The following is a 19,205-nucleotide window of genomic DNA, read 5'->3' on the forward strand; positions in this document are numbered from 1 at the left end:
CCACAGAGACACCATATCTGCAGAGACGGAAGAGACAGGAGAGCTCCGCTGAGGGAAAGATGGCGTTGCAACAACAACCCACGTTAACCATTAAATACAGCTCAGCTCGACACCAATTAACCCTGACTAGCAGCCTGGGGCGTATGGTACAGTATAGTACGGCGAATGAGCTAGTGTAGCTCTGGATGGCTTAGCCAGAAACACTACGATCAGCCAGTAGTGTGCGACTGATCAACAACTACAGGAAGCATTTGGTTGGAGTCAGTGCTGTGAAAAAGTATTTGCCCTTATTCTAAATTCTCTACTTTCGCATTTTTTTTTTATATACTGAATGTCAGATCTTCAACGCAAACCTAAAATTAGATAAAAGGGAACCGGAGTGAACAAATAACAATTACATACTAATTTCATTTCATTTATTTCATAAACCAAAGTTATGCAACACCAACAGTAATGCCCCTGTTGAAAAAGTAATTTCCACTTTACACTCAATAACTGGTTGTGCCACCATCAGGAAGTATTTGGTTGGAGGCATAGCAACTAAAGGTGGCACAACCAGTTAGAGTGTAAAGTGGAAATTACTTTCACACGGGGGCATTACTGTTGGTGTTGCATAACTTTTGTTTATGAAATAAATGAAATTAAATGAGTATGTAATTGTTATTTGTTCACTCAGGTTCCCTTTTATCTAATTTTAGGTTTGCATTGAAGATCATACATTCAGTATTAAAAAAAAATATGCAAAAGTAGAGAATTTAGAATGGGGGCAAATACTTTAAGGCATTGACTCCAACCAAACGCTTCCTGTAGTTGTTGATCAGTCTCTCAAGTCACTGTGGAGGAATTTTGACCCACTCTTCCGTGCAGAACTGCTTTAAACGCAGCGACATTTGTGGGTTTTATCTGGCATGAACTGCTCGTTTCATGTCCTGCCACAACATCTCATCTGGGATTCGGTCTGGACTTTGACTAGGCCATTCCAAAACTTCAAATGTAGACTTGATTGTCTGTTTTGGATCATTGTTTTGCTACATGACCCCAGCTCCGCTTATGCTTCAGCTCACAGACGATTGGCCTGACATTCTCCTGTAGAATTCTCAGATAATAGAAGGAAGTAATCTCTAAGGCAAGTCATCCAGGTCCTGAGGCAGCAAAGCATCCCCAAACCATCACACTCCTACACCATGCTTGACCGTTGGTATAAGGTTCTTACTGTGGAATGCAGTGTTTGGTTTTCGCAAAGCATAAATGGGACCTACAGTACCAGTCAAAACATTGGACACCTACTCATTCCAGGGTTTTTCTTTATTTTTACTTTTTTCTACATTGTAGAATAATAGTCAAGACATCAAAACTATGAAATAACAGATATGGAATCATGTAGTAACCTAAAACAAAGTATTAAAAATGACAGCTTAGCACACTCTTGGCATTCTCTCAACCAGCTTCATGAGATAGTCACCTGGAATGCATTTCAATTAACAGGTCTGCCTTGTTAAAAGTTAATTTGTGGAATTTCTTACCTTCTTAATGCGTTTGAGCCAATCAGTTGTGTTGTGACAAGATAGAGGTGGTATACAGACGATAGCCCTATTTGGTAAAAGACCAAGTCCATATTATGGCAAGAACAGCTCAAATAAGTAAAGAGAAATGACAGTCCGACATTACTTTAAGACATAAAGGTCAGTCAATAAGTAACATTTCAAGAACTTCCAAAGTTTCTTCAAGTGCTGTCGCAAAAACCATCAAGCGCTATGATGAAACTGGCTCTCATGAGGACTGCCACAGGAAAGGAAGACCCAGAGTTACCTCTGCAAGTTCAGCCTCAGAAGACCCAGAGTTACCAGCCTCAGAAATTGCAGTTTAAATAAATGCTTCACAGAGTTCAAGTAACAGACACATCTCAACATCAACTGTTCAGAGGAGACTGCGTGAATCAGGCCTTCATGGTTGAATTGCTGCAAAGAAACCACTACTAGAAAGGACACCAACAAGAAGAAGAGACTTGCTTGGGCCAAGAAACACGAGCACTGAACATTAGACCGGTGGAAATATATACAAATTTGAGATTTCTGGTTCCAACCGCCGTGCCTTTGTGAGACACAGAGTAGGTGACCACAGAATTCGGCAGCGATACGCCATCCCATCTGGTTTGCGCTTAGTGGGACTAGCTTTTGTTTTTCAACAGGACAATTACCCAAAATACACATCCAGGCAGTGTAAGGGCTATTTGACCAAGGAGAGTGATGGAGTGCTGCATCAGATGACCTCTCCTCCACAATCACCCAACCTCAACCCAATTGAGATGGTTTGGGATGAGTTGGACTGCAGAGTGAAGGGAACCTACATATACCAAGTGCACAGCATATGTGGGAACTCCTTCAAGACTGTTGGAAAAGCATTCCAGGTGAAGATGGTTGAGAGAATGGCAAGAGTGTGCAAAGCTGTCATCAAGGCAAAGAGGTGGCTACTTTGAAGAATCTAAAACACATTTTGATTTAAAACTTTTTTGGTTACTACATGATTCCATGTGTTATTTCATAGTTCTGATGTCCACTTTTATTCTACAATGTAGTAAAATAAAGAAAAACCCTTGAATGAGTAGGCGTGTCCACATTTTGGACTGGTACTGTATGTCACCCAAGAGAGAGGGCTTGGCTTTGCTCACTCTACTGCTCAGCGGTGAGTGTGTATAATGTTCACCGCACAGGGTGAGCTCGCTGACTGCAACAGTTCCTCAATCAATAGCCATCCATGTATTTCATAGTACTGTAATGTAACACAGAGCAGTGTTTCTGGGACTTTAACATTGGGTGAGGCTGAGTGAGTGAGTGAGTGAGTGAGTGAGTGAGTGAGTGAGTGAGTGAGTGAGTGAGTGAGAGTGAGAGTGAGAGAGAGAGAGAGAGAGACTGAGAAACAAAGGGAAATCATCCACAGAACTTCATGAAACTCTGGGCCAATTAGAGATTTGAGTGACAGAGCGAGAAAAAGCCAGCTTTATTTCTAAGTGAGAAAATGAGAATATGTCTGTGTGCACAAGCTCGTAAAAACACACAAAACAAAAAACAGTCAATCTGTCCTTGGCATAATTTAACGCACTACGCAGTTCATGTATTTCACATGTTACCTTAGCAACAGAGCAAGGACAACTTCAAAACACAAACACTTTAAGGATGTCAGTCCCCAAAGCCATGAAAATGAAACCCACAGCAACACAGACTACTACCAGGTGTAATTAATAGGATACTTAATATTGATACTAAAATCCTTAGCGATAGTTCATTCATTACTTACATTCATTTCAACTAACACCATTATTACAAGAATGTAAAGGCATTCAAGGAGCTCTCGTACTGTAGTGTTAGCATAGCTCCACCACTGTGTAGCCTAGTTAGTACACTATACAGCTCTGGCATTCACAAACATACAGCGCCATCTAGCGAATAAATGGCCACACTGCATCATCCCAATACCACACTGCATCATTCCATCATTCCAATACGTTTCCTCACTGTTGAGAGGGAATAGCCATTAGCGTCACACTGACTGAGTGGTTATTTGAGACATCGAGCCCCAGTGTTGTTCTCGCCCCATCTCCTTCGTAGCTCACTTAATTAACTAGTCCAGCGTTGCTGCAGGCGTTGCCTGGGCCCGCTGTTTCTCTCCCATTATTATTTCGCTCTCTCCCAAAGCTCAAAGGAAAAGAAAATTAGCTAATTATTCCATTAAGTTGCGGGGATAAGGCAGGCTAGGCTGTCTCTATGTGGACGGCAGGCCGGGCTGGGAGGGAGAAATAACACGCTATTCTGATTAAATTAATAACCGCTTTCTTTAAAAGACGCCTCCAGGTTGAGAAATTTGGATTTACAAGCAGTGTGAAGACCGACTTCATTGGGCCACATCAAAAGAACGTGCATACACAACGCTGGCTTTTAATTCCCTGACCTCGGAAGTCAATATAGGTCCATTACACAGCAGGGCAATAGGAGTTAATGTGTGTGTAGACAAAGTAAGATATTGCTTTGGGCATGATATTATCTGTAGGGTTTCTTGATTTTCCATAATAATATATGCCGTTTAGAAGACGCTGTTATCCAAAGTGACTTAGTGATGCGTGCATATATTTTATGGGTGGGTGGTCCCAGGAATCGAACCCATTATCCTGGCGTTGAAGGAACCACGCTCTACCAGGTCACGCTTTCAGTCGATGCCGTTGCTTAGCTACAGAGTTCCTCAATAGGCAGAACTGCACCATACTGTGATGGCTCCGACTTCTCTTTTCTTATTGTCCTTTCAAACATGTTCCAGCAACTAGTGGAATATGTAGCCTGGCCAGAGCAGTACAGCTTGGCTCGAGTTGGTTTGGCTCAGTAGTGTGAAAAGGGTATCAAAGTCATGAACTCAAATGGCAGATACTGTACAATGAGCATGGTTGAAAATACAGTTTGTGATTAAGAGTGTTGTACTTTATGCTACATGTGAAGAGTTGACTGATTCCCTATGAAGGTAACATAACATCCACAGATTTTGTATCTTTTTTGTTGTTGTATTTCACTCCAATTTCGATCTTGTCTCATTGCTGCAACTCCCCAACGGGCTCAGGAGATGAAGGTTGAGTCAGGCTTATCCCGGAAGCCAGCCGCATGTGTCGAAGGAAACACCGTTCATGTGACGGCTGACATCAGCCCGCAGACGCGCGGCCCGCCACAAGGAGTTGCTAGAGCGTGATGAGCCAAGTAAAGCGCCCCCACCCCAACCCGGACGATGCTGGGCCAATTGTGCGCCGCCCTATGGGACTCCTGATCACAGCCAGTTGGGATTGAACCCAGGTCTGTAGTGATGTCTCTAGCACTGTGAAGCAGTACCTTAGACCGCTGCGCTACTCGGAAGGCCCCCCATCCACAGATTTCTGAATAGGATTCCATGCCGTTATTAAAAAAAAAAATCAAATGAACCTACATGGTGGTTTATCACACTCTTATACTGTAGGAACATAGAAGGCCTGTACCACACTGTGAGACCATAAACAACATCCTAGCTGTTCGTAGGCTTATGCGTTATACCGTTTACCAGGGTATTTGGAAAAAGCCACGGGACAGTTTTTCAATATTTGAATTTTTTCCATAAAATGGGAATATTTGTAGCTACTTTAAGTTAATACCTGCAGTCAACTTGTGCAGTACATTAGGAGATAAAGCAGCATGCATTCTTCATGTCACATTATGAAGCTTACCATGGTTCCCCAGAACAGTTGAGCCAGTCACACGTTTGTTAGTAAATCGCACAACGGGAGTGTATAGATTTCTATATCTATAGTGAGTCTCTGTTGTGCGGCGCACATGAGGTGATGAAGTTACACTTGTATGCAATTCACTACTAAAATGTTTGCCATCCGATATCTTATAATGGCTTTCTGCCAGAAGTCAGAGAGCTCTGGATGAGTTCTGCACAGCTGCCATTTTTTCCCTATGCTTCCTACTAGAGTTCTCTCTTCCGTGTGCACATGCTACTCTTCCATCAGAAAAGCAGGCATCACAACTTTGTTAATTTGCACAATTTCTGTCATTCACTTTTGCTTGTAAATGTCCGCACTAGCTATCCTTGTGTAACATTATGAGCTGGATTTGCCTGTCTTTGCAATTTAGTTCATGTTTGTTTTCACTAAATCCCGGGATAAGAGAAGGATGGAATGACAATATTAAAATCTGCCCAAGCCTAGTTGTTCCTCTACATTTCAAAGGCGTAGCTACATAGGGCTTCTCGGTGAACATATTGTCTGGGTGAAAAGCAGTTCCAGGCAGTCAGATTGACAGATAATTATCTCTGTCATTTTCTTTATCATCTCCCTTCAGAGACAGAGGCAGAAAAAGGAGGAAATGTCAGATCCGTTGTCTCGACAGGATGCCATTTTTAGAGAGGAAATAAAATAAATTCTCCACTGACGACAACCTTTAATCTAAACAAGTCATTCTCAGGAAACATTGAATAATGGCTGTCAAGGGAGTTCATTTGAAAAGTTGTGTATTTACTTAATTGATCAAGCAATGGTTAGGTGCCAGAAAGAGTGTGTAGTAAGGAGGAAGTAATTACTGAATTCAAGATTGTCTGTTAGAATTACAGATCTGAAATTCCTTGAAAATTAGCAAGGTACAGCGAAAGATGAGACGCGTTACTAATATCCCAAAATGCACCTACAAATCTATTACAGACCAATGATTATGGTGAGTGGTCACCCCAGCCTGGTACCTATCCTGACATTTGTTAGAGCAGCCTTTCTCAAACCAGTCCTCGGGTCACACCAGCCGTACCATACATTTAATGTGCTCCAACACCATGCACACCTGAAAACTAGTAAACTAATCAGCAAGCGTTTTTTTATTTGAACCAGGTGTGCTGGATTTAGGATACGTCAAATATTTGGAATGTCTGGTGGGTCCCGATGACTGGGTTGATGAGGACGGCATTGAAGTCCCCGTTCTTACACGTGAGAGTTCTGACTCGGAGACGGAGCGCTGGGGCGGTGAGCGGCGCTGGTACCCGGGGCTCACGTCCTGATAGGTGGGGCTGTCGTCGTCCAGCATGGCGCCCTGGTCCAGAGGCTCCTCCTCCAGGTGAGAGGTCACATCGTCCGGGCACATCTGGTGGTCCATCCCATTCTGGCTCAGGTTGCAGTGGACAGCTGCAGGGAGAGATAAGAGGGAAGGAGGGGACAAACAAGGTTAAATAAACTATAGGACACCAATGTGTACAGTATAGATGTGTGTCTGTGAACCAACCATCATCTTGCTACTTGGTAAGTGTACACTCCACACTGCAAGTCTGAATCACATTCAGGATCATGGTGAAATTCTCAAATTCAGTTGAGGAATGTAAAGATGTTATACTATAGAATACTGTAATCTAAGTGGGGACTTGAATAGTAGAAGCAAAGGTACCAGCGTTACAGGGTTTACTTCTTGCCGGTAATAGCCGGCTCTTGGGCATTTCTTTTATTTAAGCCAATAAATAAAATTGCCGCCGGCCAATTGTCCGGGAAATGAAGAAACAAAAAACCTTTGTGAAATAATGCTTTTTAACCTATTCATTGATGGAAATACCAGTTGAGGGAAATACATTTGACTGGTCATGACTGGTCTATAGGCCTAGGGAAATGTGCATCATTTTGTGGAATTGTACAGCATACAGATAGAGCCTTTGAGCAGAAAATCTCAAAACAACAAATGCAAAGGAAGGCTTCATCAGCATGTCACACACCACTTTGCAATGAGCTAGAGGCAGTATGCATTTTGAAAACATAATGAACTGTTTGAAGCCGGAACGTCTTACCTTGCTTCAAAGTAGCCTAGCCAAAATCAATACCATATCCGTGGAGGCAATTATTTTGTATCAACAGTCTTTCATTGTCCAGTAGCCAAAAAGCACAATCCTAATCATATTAACCCATGCTAGTTGTAGCATATTACATTTCATTTTGAACATTTTATTTGACCTTTATTTAACCAGGTAGGCTAGTTGAGAACAAGTTCTCATTTACAACTGCGACCTGGTCTAGATAAAGCAAAGCGACACAAACAACAAACAGAGTTACACATGGAATAAACAAGCGTACAGTCAATAACACAATAGAAAAAAAGAAAGTCTATATACAGTGTGTGCAAATGGAATGAGGTGGTAAGGCAATAAATAGGCCATAGTAGCGGAGAAATTACAATTCAGCAAATTAACACTGGAGTGATAGACGAGCAGATGATGATGTGCAAGTAGACATACTGGTGTGCAAAAGAGCAGAAAAGTAAATAAAAACAATATGGGGATGAGGTAGGTAGATTGGGTGGGCTATTTACAGATGGTCTATGTACAGCTGCAGCGATCGGTTAGCTGCTCAGATAGCTGATGTTTAAAGTTAGTGAGGGAAATATAGGTCTCCAGCTTCAGCGATTTTTGAAACTCGTTCCAGTCATTGGCAGCAGAGAACTGGAGGGAAAGGCGGCCAAAGGAGGTGTTGGCTTTGGGGATGAGCAGTGAGATATACCTGCTGGATTGCGTGCTACGGGTGGGTGTTGTTATCGTGACCAGTGAGCTGAGATAAGGTGGAGCTTTACCTAGCATAGACTTATAGATGACCTGGAGCCAGTGGGTCTGGCAACAAATGTAGCGAGGGTCAGCCGACTAGAGCACACAGGTCGCAGTGGTGGGTGGTATAAGGGGCTTTGGTGACAAAACGGATGGCACTGTGATAGACTGCATCCAATTTGCTGAGTAGAGTATTGGAAGCTATTTTGTAAATTACATTGCCGAAGTTGAGGATCGGTAGGATAGTTAGTTTTACGAGGGTATGTTTGGCGGCGTGAGTGAAGGAGGCTTTGTTGTGAAATAGGAAGCAGATTCTAGATTTAATTTTGGATTGGAGATGTTTAATATGAGTCTGGAAGGAGAGTTTACAGTCTAGCCAGACACCCAGGTATTTGTAGTTGTCAGAACCGTCCAGAGTAGTGATGCTAGTCGGGCGGGACGGGTAGCGAACGGTTGAAAAGCATGCATTTGGTTTTACTAGCGTTTAAGAGCAGTTGGAGGCCACGAAAGGAGTGCTGTATGGCATTGAAGCTCGTTTGGAGGTTAGTTAACAAAGTGTCCAAAGAAGGGCCAGATGTATACAGAATGATGTCATCTGCGTAGAGGTGGATCAGGGAATCACCCGCAGCAAGAGCGACATCGATATATACAGAGAAAAGAGTCGGCCCGAGAATTGAACCCTGTGGTACCCCCATAGAGACTGCCAGCGGTCAGGACAACAGGCCCTCCGATTTGACACACTGAACTGAGAAGTAGTTGGTGAACCAGGCGAGGCAGTCATTTGAGAAACCAAGGCTGTCGAGTCTGCCGATAAGAATACGGTGATTGACAGAGTCGAAAGCCTTGGCCAGGTCGATGAAGACGGCCGCACAGTACTGTCTTTTATCGATGGCGGTTATGATATCGTTTAGTACCTTGAGCGTGGCTGAGGCGCACCCGTGACCAGCTTGGAAACCGGATTGCACAGCGGAGAAGGTAGGGTGGGATTCAAAATGGTCAGTGATCGGTTTATTAAAACCTGTTGGGGCTAGGGGGCAGTATTGAGAAATTTTGAAAAAAATATGTGCCCATTTTTAACTGCCTCCTACACCAACTCAGAAGCTAGGATATGCATATTATTAACACATTCGGATAGAAAACACTCTGAATTTTCTAAAACAGTTTGAATGGTGTCTGTAAGTATAACAAAACTCATATTGCAGGCAAAAACCTGTGAAAAATAGATTTAAAAAAAATGTGAATTTTGTGACTGTACTATTTAGTGTCATTGTTTTATAGATACCACAGTGAGAAAGGATTCATTTCGCAACTCCTACGGCTTCCACTAGATGTCAACGATCTTTATAAAGTTGTTTGAAGCGTCTATGATTAACAGAGAGCAAATTAGAATGCAGGGAAGTTGACATGTCGTCACTTCATTTTTCGCGCCTGCGCATAAATCTGAGAAGAGTGAATTTGTCATAAACGTTTTTCTAGACACAGGATAGGTCGTGTGAAAATATTACTGATGTTTCACGTTAAAAATGGACCAAAAGATTGATGCTAAACAACGTTTGACATGTTTGAACGAACGTAAATAGATTATTTACTAGTTTTTTTTTAGCTTTTCGGCGTGATTTTACACCCCCCCCACCACGTTTTGTGGGAGCCTACTGAACGCTAACTACTTGGTGTTATTTGGACATAAATTATGAACTTTGTCAAAAGAAACCACATTTGTTCTGGACCTGGGATTCCTGGCAGTGCCTTCTGATGGAGATAATCAAAGGTAAGGGGATATTTACAATGTTATTATGATATTAGATGCTGCTAACCTGTATAGCCTAGCCTATTGTTCTTAGCATAGTACCCCGTTTATTGCAAAATGTGATTTCCCAGTAAAGTTATTTTGAGATCTGGCCATTCGGTAGCAATTACGAGATGATAATATATTATTCTTTGAATGACAATATTATAATTTACCAATGTTTTCGAATAGTAATTCCGTGATTTGTAACGCTGGATTCACTGGGAGCATTCGAGCCGAAAAAAATTCTGAATTTCACCGCGACTGTAAATGCTGTTTTTGGATATAAATATGAACTTGATGGAACTAAAAATGCATGTATTGTATAACATAATGTCCTATGAGTGTCATCTGATGCAGATTGTCAAAGGTAAGTGCATAATTCTAGCTGGTTTTCTGTCTCTGTTGATGCCCTTCTTTGAATTGGCTAAACATTACACACAGCTATTGTCAATGTACTCTCCTAACATAACCTAACTTTATGCATTCTCCGTAAAGCCTCTTTGAAAATCGGACAATGTGGTTAGATTTAGGAGATGTGTATCTTTCAAATGGAGGAAAATAGTTGATTATTTGAGTATTTGAAATGATTAGACTCTTGCAGTTTTGAATTCCCCGCCATGGTCACATGACAATGAATCCCATTACTGGGATAAGATCCCCAACAGGTTTTAACTTGGCTTTCGAAGACTTTAGAAAGGCAGGGCAGGATGGATATGGGTCTATAACAGTTTGGGTCTAGAGTGTCACCCCCTTTGAAGAGGGGGATGACCGCAGCGTCACCCCTCTGTCTAAATTTCAAACTGATATTTTTATCAGTCACATGAAACCGCTCGCATGTGCTGTGCTTTTTGACAATGGTGTTTTACCGTTACAGTGACTTCAGAAAAGTATTCATTTGGTTGTGTTACAGCCTGAATTCAGAATGAATTCAATTTACATTTTCTCTCACCCATCTAAACAAAACAAGTGTTTAGAAATTTTGCAGATGAAATACAGAAATATTGAATTTACCTAAGTATTAAAACCCCTGAGTCAATAATTTGTAGAAGCACCATTGGCAGTGATTACAACTGTTAATCTTTCTGGATAAGTCTAAGAACTTTGAATACCAGGATTGTACAATATTTGCATATTCTTTAAAATAATTCTTCAACATCAGTCAAGTTGGTTGTTAATCATTGCTAGACAGCCATTTTCAAGTCTTACATAGATTTTCAAGCAGATGTAGCCCTTTCCTGCAGTCAAATTACCTAGTGGCCTCATGGGTGGAATGTTTATTAATTATGCAAAATATTAAACATTATTTCAAAGAAACACCAGATTTTCGGCGGGTTTTATGTCTAACGCTTTTGTTGTATTTCAGTCTTCTGTGATGTATATAAAGTGTAGTATTGGGATACAAACTCAAAATTGAATACATTTCAACTATCTGATATGGTACAGGTAAAAAAAAAGGGAAAAAAAGCTTTAAGCCCATAACCATGTGTGTGAGGTGTTTACATTTGTTTCAAAGTAGATTTGTTGAAGACGACCAAGAATCACTGTGACCCTGATTTAGCCCACTGCAGTAAAAGTTTTAAGTCAAAACTGTAACTAGGCCATTCCAAACCTTCCAATGCCATCTTGGTAAGCAACTCAAGTGTATATTTGGCCTTGTGTTTTAGGTTATTGTCCTGCTGAAAGGTGAATTTGTCTCTCAGGGTCTGTTGGAAAGCAGACTGAAAAAATAAAAAAAGGAAAACGCTGCAACAGTGTGCGGTGTTTTCCTTTTTATTTTTCATGAATTCACCCACAACTCCAGCACCTGCAAAAAGTACCTGGATCTGCGTATGTTCGTCAGCTTTTGAACATGAACTCTACCATACAGCACTCCTTTTTACAAGCCTACCGGTCCTTTGACATTATGACTGAAAGAACAGACTCAAAATGGCGGGCCAAAGCAAATAATTTGAGTTCTCAGAGTATGATTACTCCAGGATCATAATGAAGGACTCGCTTTTTGATGAAACTGGCCCAACAGACTGCAATGCAGACTCAGTTTTCACATCTCGCAAAAATCTACATATCCGTGAAACAAAACAGTAATTATCATGCAGTCACCTTGAGTGATTATCTAAGGCATAAAATAATTCCACGAGGATTACGGATACAGAAAGCACCTTCTCTTGGTTTGAACAAACCCTTCTTTTGTGACCGATGGTGCGAGATTCTCAATAAATACTCCTTTGATTTAATGGCTCTGACCATACAAGAAGTCAGAACAATTGAGCATGACGAGAGATCAAGTGACACAGCTAAATGTTGATCTAGAAAGCAAGATCACCAATAAAGGACAAAAAAAAGAGAACATTGATCAATGTGGGAAAAAAAGAGATGGCCGGAGACAGCCAATTGGCACTCTCCCACGAGCAAGCTGGAAGGGTAAACGCCAGCCCAGCCATAATCCTAGAGGGCCACTGATGTGGCGATCAACCTCCCTTCACATCCGACTCCAGTGACCAATTAAGAGGCAGAGCGTCTTCCTTTTTTGGAGAATCCTGATGGACAACATCATCGAAAAGGCCGTCATCACAACCACAGCCCACCCTGCTTCCCAGCAAGAAATGCTGGAGAGGACAACGAAGGAAGACAGCAACACCCGAAGTCCCCCCCACACATCGGGGCGGCAGCGTAGCCTAGTGGTTAGAGCGTTGGACTAGTAACCGAAAGATGGCAAGATTGAATCCCCGAGCTGACGAGGTACAAATCTGTCGTTCTGCCCCTGAACAAGGCAGTTAACTTGTTATGGATAGGGGGCAGTATTTTCACGACCGGATAAAAAACGTACCCGATTTAATCTGGTTATTACTCCTGCCCAGAAACTAGAATATGCATATAATTATTAGCTTTGGATAGAAAACACTCCAACGTTTCTAAAACTGTTTGAATGGTGTCTGTGAGTATAACAGAACTCAAATGACAGGCCAAAACCTGAGAAGATTCTGTACAGGAAGTACCCTGTCTGACCATTTCTTGGCCTTCTTTGCCATCTCTATCCAAAACAGAGTATCTCTGCTGTAACGTGACACTTCCTGAGGCTCCCATAGGCTCTCAGAAGGCGGCAGAACGTTGAATGATGACTTTGCAGTCTCTGGCTGAAAAACAGTAGCGCATTTGGTAAGTGGTCGATCTGAGAACAATGAGACGGGTGCGCGCGTGCACAAGACGACTCCATGTTTACATTTTCAGTCTCTGAACGAAAACAACGACTCCCGGTCGGAATATTATCGCTATTTTACGAGAAAAATCGCATAAAAATCTATTTTCAACAGCGTTTGACATGCTTCGAAGTACGGTAATGGAATATTTTGAATTTTTTTGTCACGATACGCGCCGGGCGCGTCACCCTTCGTTACCCTTCGGATAGTGTCTTGAACGCACAACAAACGGAGCTATTTGGATATAACTATGGATTATTTGGAACCAAAACAACATTGGGTGATGAAGTAGAAGTCCTGGGAGTGCATTCTGACGAATAACAGCAAAGGTAATCCAATTTTTCTTATAGTAAATCTGAGTTTGGTGAGTACCAAACTTGGTGGGTGTCAAAATAGCTAGCCATGATGGCCGGGCTATCTACTCAGAATATTGCAAAATGTGCTTTCACCGAAAAGCTATTTTAAAATCGGACACCGCGATTGCATAAAGGAGTTCTGTATCTATAATTCTTAAAATAATTGTTATGTTTTTTGTGAACGTTTATCGTGAGTAATTTAGTAAATTCACCGGAAGTGTTGGGTGGGAATGCTAGTTCTGAACGTCACATGCTAATGTAAAAAGCTGTTTTTTGATATAAATATGAACTTGATTGAACAAAACATGCATGTATTGTATAACATAATGTCCTAGGAGTGTCATCTGATGAAGATCATCAAAGGTTAGTGCTGCATTTAGCTGTGGTTTTGTTTTTTGTGACATTATATGCTAGCTTGAAAAATGGGTGTCTGATTATTTCTGGCTGGGTACTCTGCTGACATAATCTAACGTTTTGCTTTCGCTGTAAAGCCTTTTTGAAATCGGACAGTGCGGTTAGATAAAGGAGAGTCTTGTCTTTAAAATGGTGTAAAATAGTCATATGTTTGAAAAATTGAAGTTTTCGGATTTTCGAGGAGTTTGTATTTCGCGCCACGTCCATCATTGGATATTGGAGCAGGTGTTCCGCTAGCGGAACGTCTAGATGTAAGAGGTTTTAACCCACTGTTCCTAGGCCGACTTTGAAAATAAGAATTTGTTCTTAACTGACTTGCCTAGTTAAATAAAGGTAAAATAATTATAATAATAAAAAATTCAAAATGGAGCAAGACATGGCAATTAACTTGTCCAACAGGTCTATATCTGATACATGTTCATCTGCCCTAGGTAAGGGACTATCATTTGTCCCAACATCACAGGCCAATGACTTTGATACAGTTAAAAGACTTTTGAGTGACGCAGTTTGAGTGACTGAGCTTTTGAGTGACGCAGTTTGTGTGACGCAGTTTTGGGGTAATGGGGTAGCCCCCTATACACCTGCCAATGTAAATCCATTGAATGAGACTAATAACCAGACAGGAGCGTGTTAATGCTCTTCCAATTGATAACCTGAATGACAATGAACTTGACTCTCGCTTTGAAGACATAAGGGAAAACGCATATCTTAAGAGCAAAATACCACCCAAAATATGTCCCCCTTGAAAACTATGAGTGAGCACCTTTGTTTCACCATTAATTATGCCCTGTCACAAATCAGTTTTATTAAGGACAAAACCCTCCCTCTACAGATCTCTATAGGAAACCACCCTCAGAAGGTGACAGCTTCCAGCCACGTCCACTTAATTAAAACAAAAAAGTCTCACTGTTAGTCAATTCAGCCGCATCAGAAGAATATGCAGCTCTGATGCTTCTTACCAGAAACAGACCACGGACCTCACAAAAGGAAAAGGGTTACAAAAGACAAATTGGATAAAACATGCAAATGATTGTTTTGAAGGGCTAACACACTTGGAAAGCCTTCAACCAAAAGTGAAAGAAAAAGCAGAATATTCACCATTGGGAAAGGCATTTAAAAGGACATTATCAGGAAGCACTGGTACATTATTGATACTGACCCACAACTGAAACCCATCTTCAAAAAGGGAATCTTTCTGTCTTTCTGGGTCTACAGGCTCAACACAGTCTCCTTTGGCCTTAACTTAAAACCGTTTTTGTAGTTCCAAAATGTCCAAATGCTTTTTTAGCCCAAATTGAATAGTGTTCGAGATCACACACACACACAAAAAAAGTATGTGGACACCTGCTCGTCAAACATGTCATTCCAGAATCATCGGCATTAATATGGAGTTGGTCTCCCATTTGCTTCTATAACAGCCTCTACTCTTCTGGGAAGGCTTTCCACTAGATGTTGGAACATTGCTGCAGGGACTTGCTTCCATTCAGCCACAAGAGCATTAGTGAGGTCGGCACTGATGTTGGGTGATTAGGCCTGGCTTGCAGTCGGCATTCCAATTCATCCCGAAGGTTTGACAGAGTTTAGATCAGGGCTTTGTCAAGTTCTTCCACACTGATCGACAAACAATTTCTGTATGGACCTCACTTTGTGCACAGGGGCATTGTCATGCTGAAACAGGAAAGGGTCTTCTCCAAAGTTGGAAGCACAGAATTGTCTACATTATTTTACATTTTAGTCATTTAGCAGACGCTCTTATCCAGAGCGACTTACAGTAGTGAATGCATACATTTCATAAATTTGTATGCTGTAATGTCATTGTATGCTGTAGCCCTTCACTGGAACTAAGGGGCCTAGCCCAAACCATGAAAAACAGCCCCAGACAATTATTCCTCCTCCACCAAACTTTACAGTTGGCACTAGCATTCGGGCACGTAGCGTTCTCCTGGCATCCGCCAAACCCAGATTCATCCGTCGGACTGCCAGATGGTGAAGCGTGAGTCATCACTCTAGAGTCGCGTTTCCAGCTTTTACACCACTCCAGCCAACGCTTGGCATTGTGCATGGTGAGCTTAGGCTTTTGTGCGGCCGCTCGCCCATGGAAACCAATTTCATGAAGATCCCGACAAACAGTTCTTGTGCTTAAGTTACTTCCAGAGGCAGTCTGGAACTCGGTAGTGATTGTTGCAACTGAGGATAGATGATTTTTACACGCTACAGCCCTCATTGGTCCCGTTCTGTGAGCTAGTGTGGCCTACCACGTCGCGGTTGAGCCATTGTTGCTCCTAACACTTCCACTTTACAAAAACAGCACTTACAGTTGACTGGGGCAGCTCTAGCTGGGCAGAAAGTTGACAAACTGACTTGTTGGAAAGGTGGCATCCTATGGCCCTGGCCCACAGTGTTCTATTGGTCAGAGCCTACAGCATGGCAGTGGAACGCTCCACTACCGCCAGTGTCACGGTCAACATTTTGGATGTCAATGAGTTCCTACCCTTCTGCTCCCCCTCAGTGTTTGTGTAAGTAACAGGACTCTACTGGATCACTGGGCACCTGACCAAAATCAGCCTTATATTCCTTATATATATTTTTGATAGATTACATTAGGTCATGTCTATGGCCAGGAGTTTTCCATGACCACGTTACGTGACCATGACTATCTCCTAGAACTGGGGTCCAGACTGTAGTTTTGTTCCAAGATGGCGTAGCAGTCAGACGTCTTTGTCCTCGTCTTGTCCCGTTTATATATCTTTTATATCTTTTTTCTTCGCATATCTTTTTATATTTTCCTAAACCTCAACTTCAATATACTCTCCTGCAACCCGCCTCACCCAATGTGGTATGGATCTGCTATTTTTTAAAGTATTTTTCTTTACTTTCGAACCAGAATCCCCCAACAGAAGCTAGCCAGCTAACTAGCTACTAGATAGTAGTCAGCTAACCACTGGTAGTGGTCATCAGCTAACCTCTAGCTCGGAAATCCCTCGCCAGTTTGCACAACGCGATTCAAACCAGAGCATACCGGACTTATTTTCTCTCCATATCTCCGGATTCCTACCGCAAGCTCTGAACCTTTTCACCTGGATCATCGCAGCTAGCTAGCTGCAATCCGAGTTGCTACTCCTGGCTAACGTCTCTGTCCCGAAGCAAGCACCAATTAGCCTGGAGCTAGCCCATGCTAGACCCATCTCTCAGCTAGCTGAAGAGGTCCATCAGCCACTCCTTGGGTTACAATACCTATTTTGCCAATTAGCCTGGAACCCTTTTACTACACGAAGCCCTGCTAATCCATCACGCATGGACTATCGACGTAATCTGCCTGAGGGTTCTTTTTGCAACAGGCCCCTCTGTCGCGACGTCCCCTCAATGCACATCTGCTAGCCGCTGCCCGCTAGCTGTCTAGAGCATATCGGACTGTTAGCTGAATAGGTCAATCGGCCAATTTCTTGGGCCACTATACCTATTTTGCCAATTGGACTGGGCACCTTTACCACACGGAACCCTACAAATCCATCACGGCTTGTCTGCCGACGGAACCGTACGAGGAGGCTCCGCATGAGGGGGCTACAACAGACTTCTTCCGTTGCGACGTACCTATAATGCCCTTTTGCTAGCCCCGGCCCGCTAGCTGCCTGAATCGCCGTATCTCCAGCCAGCTTAACTACTCACAGGACCCCTATGATCACCCGGCTACGCATGCCTCTCCCTAATGGCAATATGCCTTGTCCATTGCTGTTCTGGTTAGTGATTGTCTTATTTCACTGTAGAGCCTCTAGCCCTGCTCAATATGCCTTAGCTAACCCTTCAGTTCCACCTCCCACACATGCGGTGACATCACCTGGTTAAAATGTTTCTAGAGACAATATCTCTCTCATCGTCACTATACGCCTAGGTTTACCTCCACTGTATTCACATCCTACCATACCTTTGTCTGTACATTATGCCTTGAATCTATTCTATCGCGCCCAGAAACCTGCTCCTTTTACTCTCTGTTCCGAACGTACTAGACGACCAGTTCTTATAGCCTTTAGCCGTACCCTTATCCTACTCCTCCTCTGTTCCTCTGGTGATGTAGAGCTTAATCCAGGCCCAGCAGTGCCTAGCTCCACTCCCATTCCCCAGGCACTCTCATTTGCTGATTTCTGTAACTGTAAAAGCCTTGGTTTCATGCATGTTAACATTAGAAGCCTCCTCCCCAAGTTTGTTTTATTCACTGCCTTAGCACACTCTGCCAACCCGGATGTCCTAGCCGTGTCTGAATCCTGGCTTAGGAAGACCACCAAAACCCCTGAAATTTCCGTCCCTAACTATAACATTTTACGACAAGATAGAACTGCCGAAGGGGGCGGAGTGGCAATCCACTGCAGAGATAGCCTGCAGAGTTCTGTCATACTATCCAGGTCTGTGCCCAAACAATTCGAGCTTCTACTTTTAAAAATCCACCTTTCCAGAAACAAGTCTCTCACCGTTGCCGCTTGCTATAGACCATCTTCTGCCCCCAGCTGTGCCCTGGACACCATATGTGAATTGATTGCCCCCCATCTATCTTCAGAGCTTGTGCTGCTAGGTGACCTAAACTGGGACATATTTAACACCCCGGCCATACTACAATCTAAGCTAGATGCCCTCAACCTCACACAAATGATCAAATGAACCTACCAGGTACAACCCCAAATCCATAAACACAGGCACCCTCTTAGATATCATCCTAACCAACTTGCCCTCCAAATACATCTGTGCTGTCTTTAACCAAGACCTCAGCGATCACTGCCTCACTGCCTGCATCCCTAATGGGACTGCGGTTAAACGACCACCCCTCATCACTGTCAAACGCTCCCTAAAACACTTCAGCGAGCAGGCCTTTCTAAATCAACCTGGCCCGGGTATCCTGGAAGGATATTGACCTCATCCCGTCAGTAGAGGATGCCTGGTTATTACCACACGGAACCCTACAAATCCATCAGGGCTGGTCTGCCGACGGAACCGTACGAGGAGGCTCCGCATGAGGGGGCTACAACAGACTTCTTCCGTTGCGACGTACCTATAATGCCCTTCTGCTAGCTTGCTAGCCCCGGCCCGTGTGGCCTATCAACTCCCAAGATTAGGCTGGTGTAACCGATGTGAAATGGCTAGCTAGTGAGCCGGGTGCACGCTAATAGCGTTTGAAACGTCACTCGCTCTGAGACTTGGAGTAGTTGTTTCCCTTCCTCTGCATGGCTGTTGTTGATGTGTTCCTGGTTTGAGCCCAGGTAGGAGCGAGGAGAGGGACGGAAGCTATACTGTTACACTGGCAATACTAAAGTGCTTATAAGAACATCCAATAGTCAAAGGTATATGAAATACAAATCGTATAGAGAGAAATAGTCCTATAATTCCTAT

At 42.8% G+C, this 19,205-nt stretch overlaps 1 protein-coding gene across 4 annotated transcripts in view; it reads right to left on the minus strand.

Annotated features, from left to right (window-relative positions):
• Positions 1-19,205, minus strand: part of samd12 (sterile alpha motif domain containing 12) — a 130,278-nt gene that overhangs the window by 86,954 nt on the left and 24,119 nt on the right. For all 4 annotated transcript variants that reach the window (XM_029731470.1, XM_029731468.1, XM_029731469.1 and 1 more), the window contains exon 2: positions 6,483-6,679. In XM_029731470.1, coding sequence (XP_029587330.1) covers positions 6,483-6,679 — 197 coding nt within the window. The remainder of the gene's footprint in view (positions 1-6,482; positions 6,680-19,205) is intronic.

Source organism: Salmo trutta, chromosome 34 (genome assembly GCF_901001165.1).
Source record: "Salmo trutta chromosome 34, fSalTru1.1, whole genome shotgun sequence".
Lineage (NCBI taxonomy): Eukaryota > Metazoa > Chordata > Actinopteri > Salmoniformes > Salmonidae > Salmo > Salmo trutta.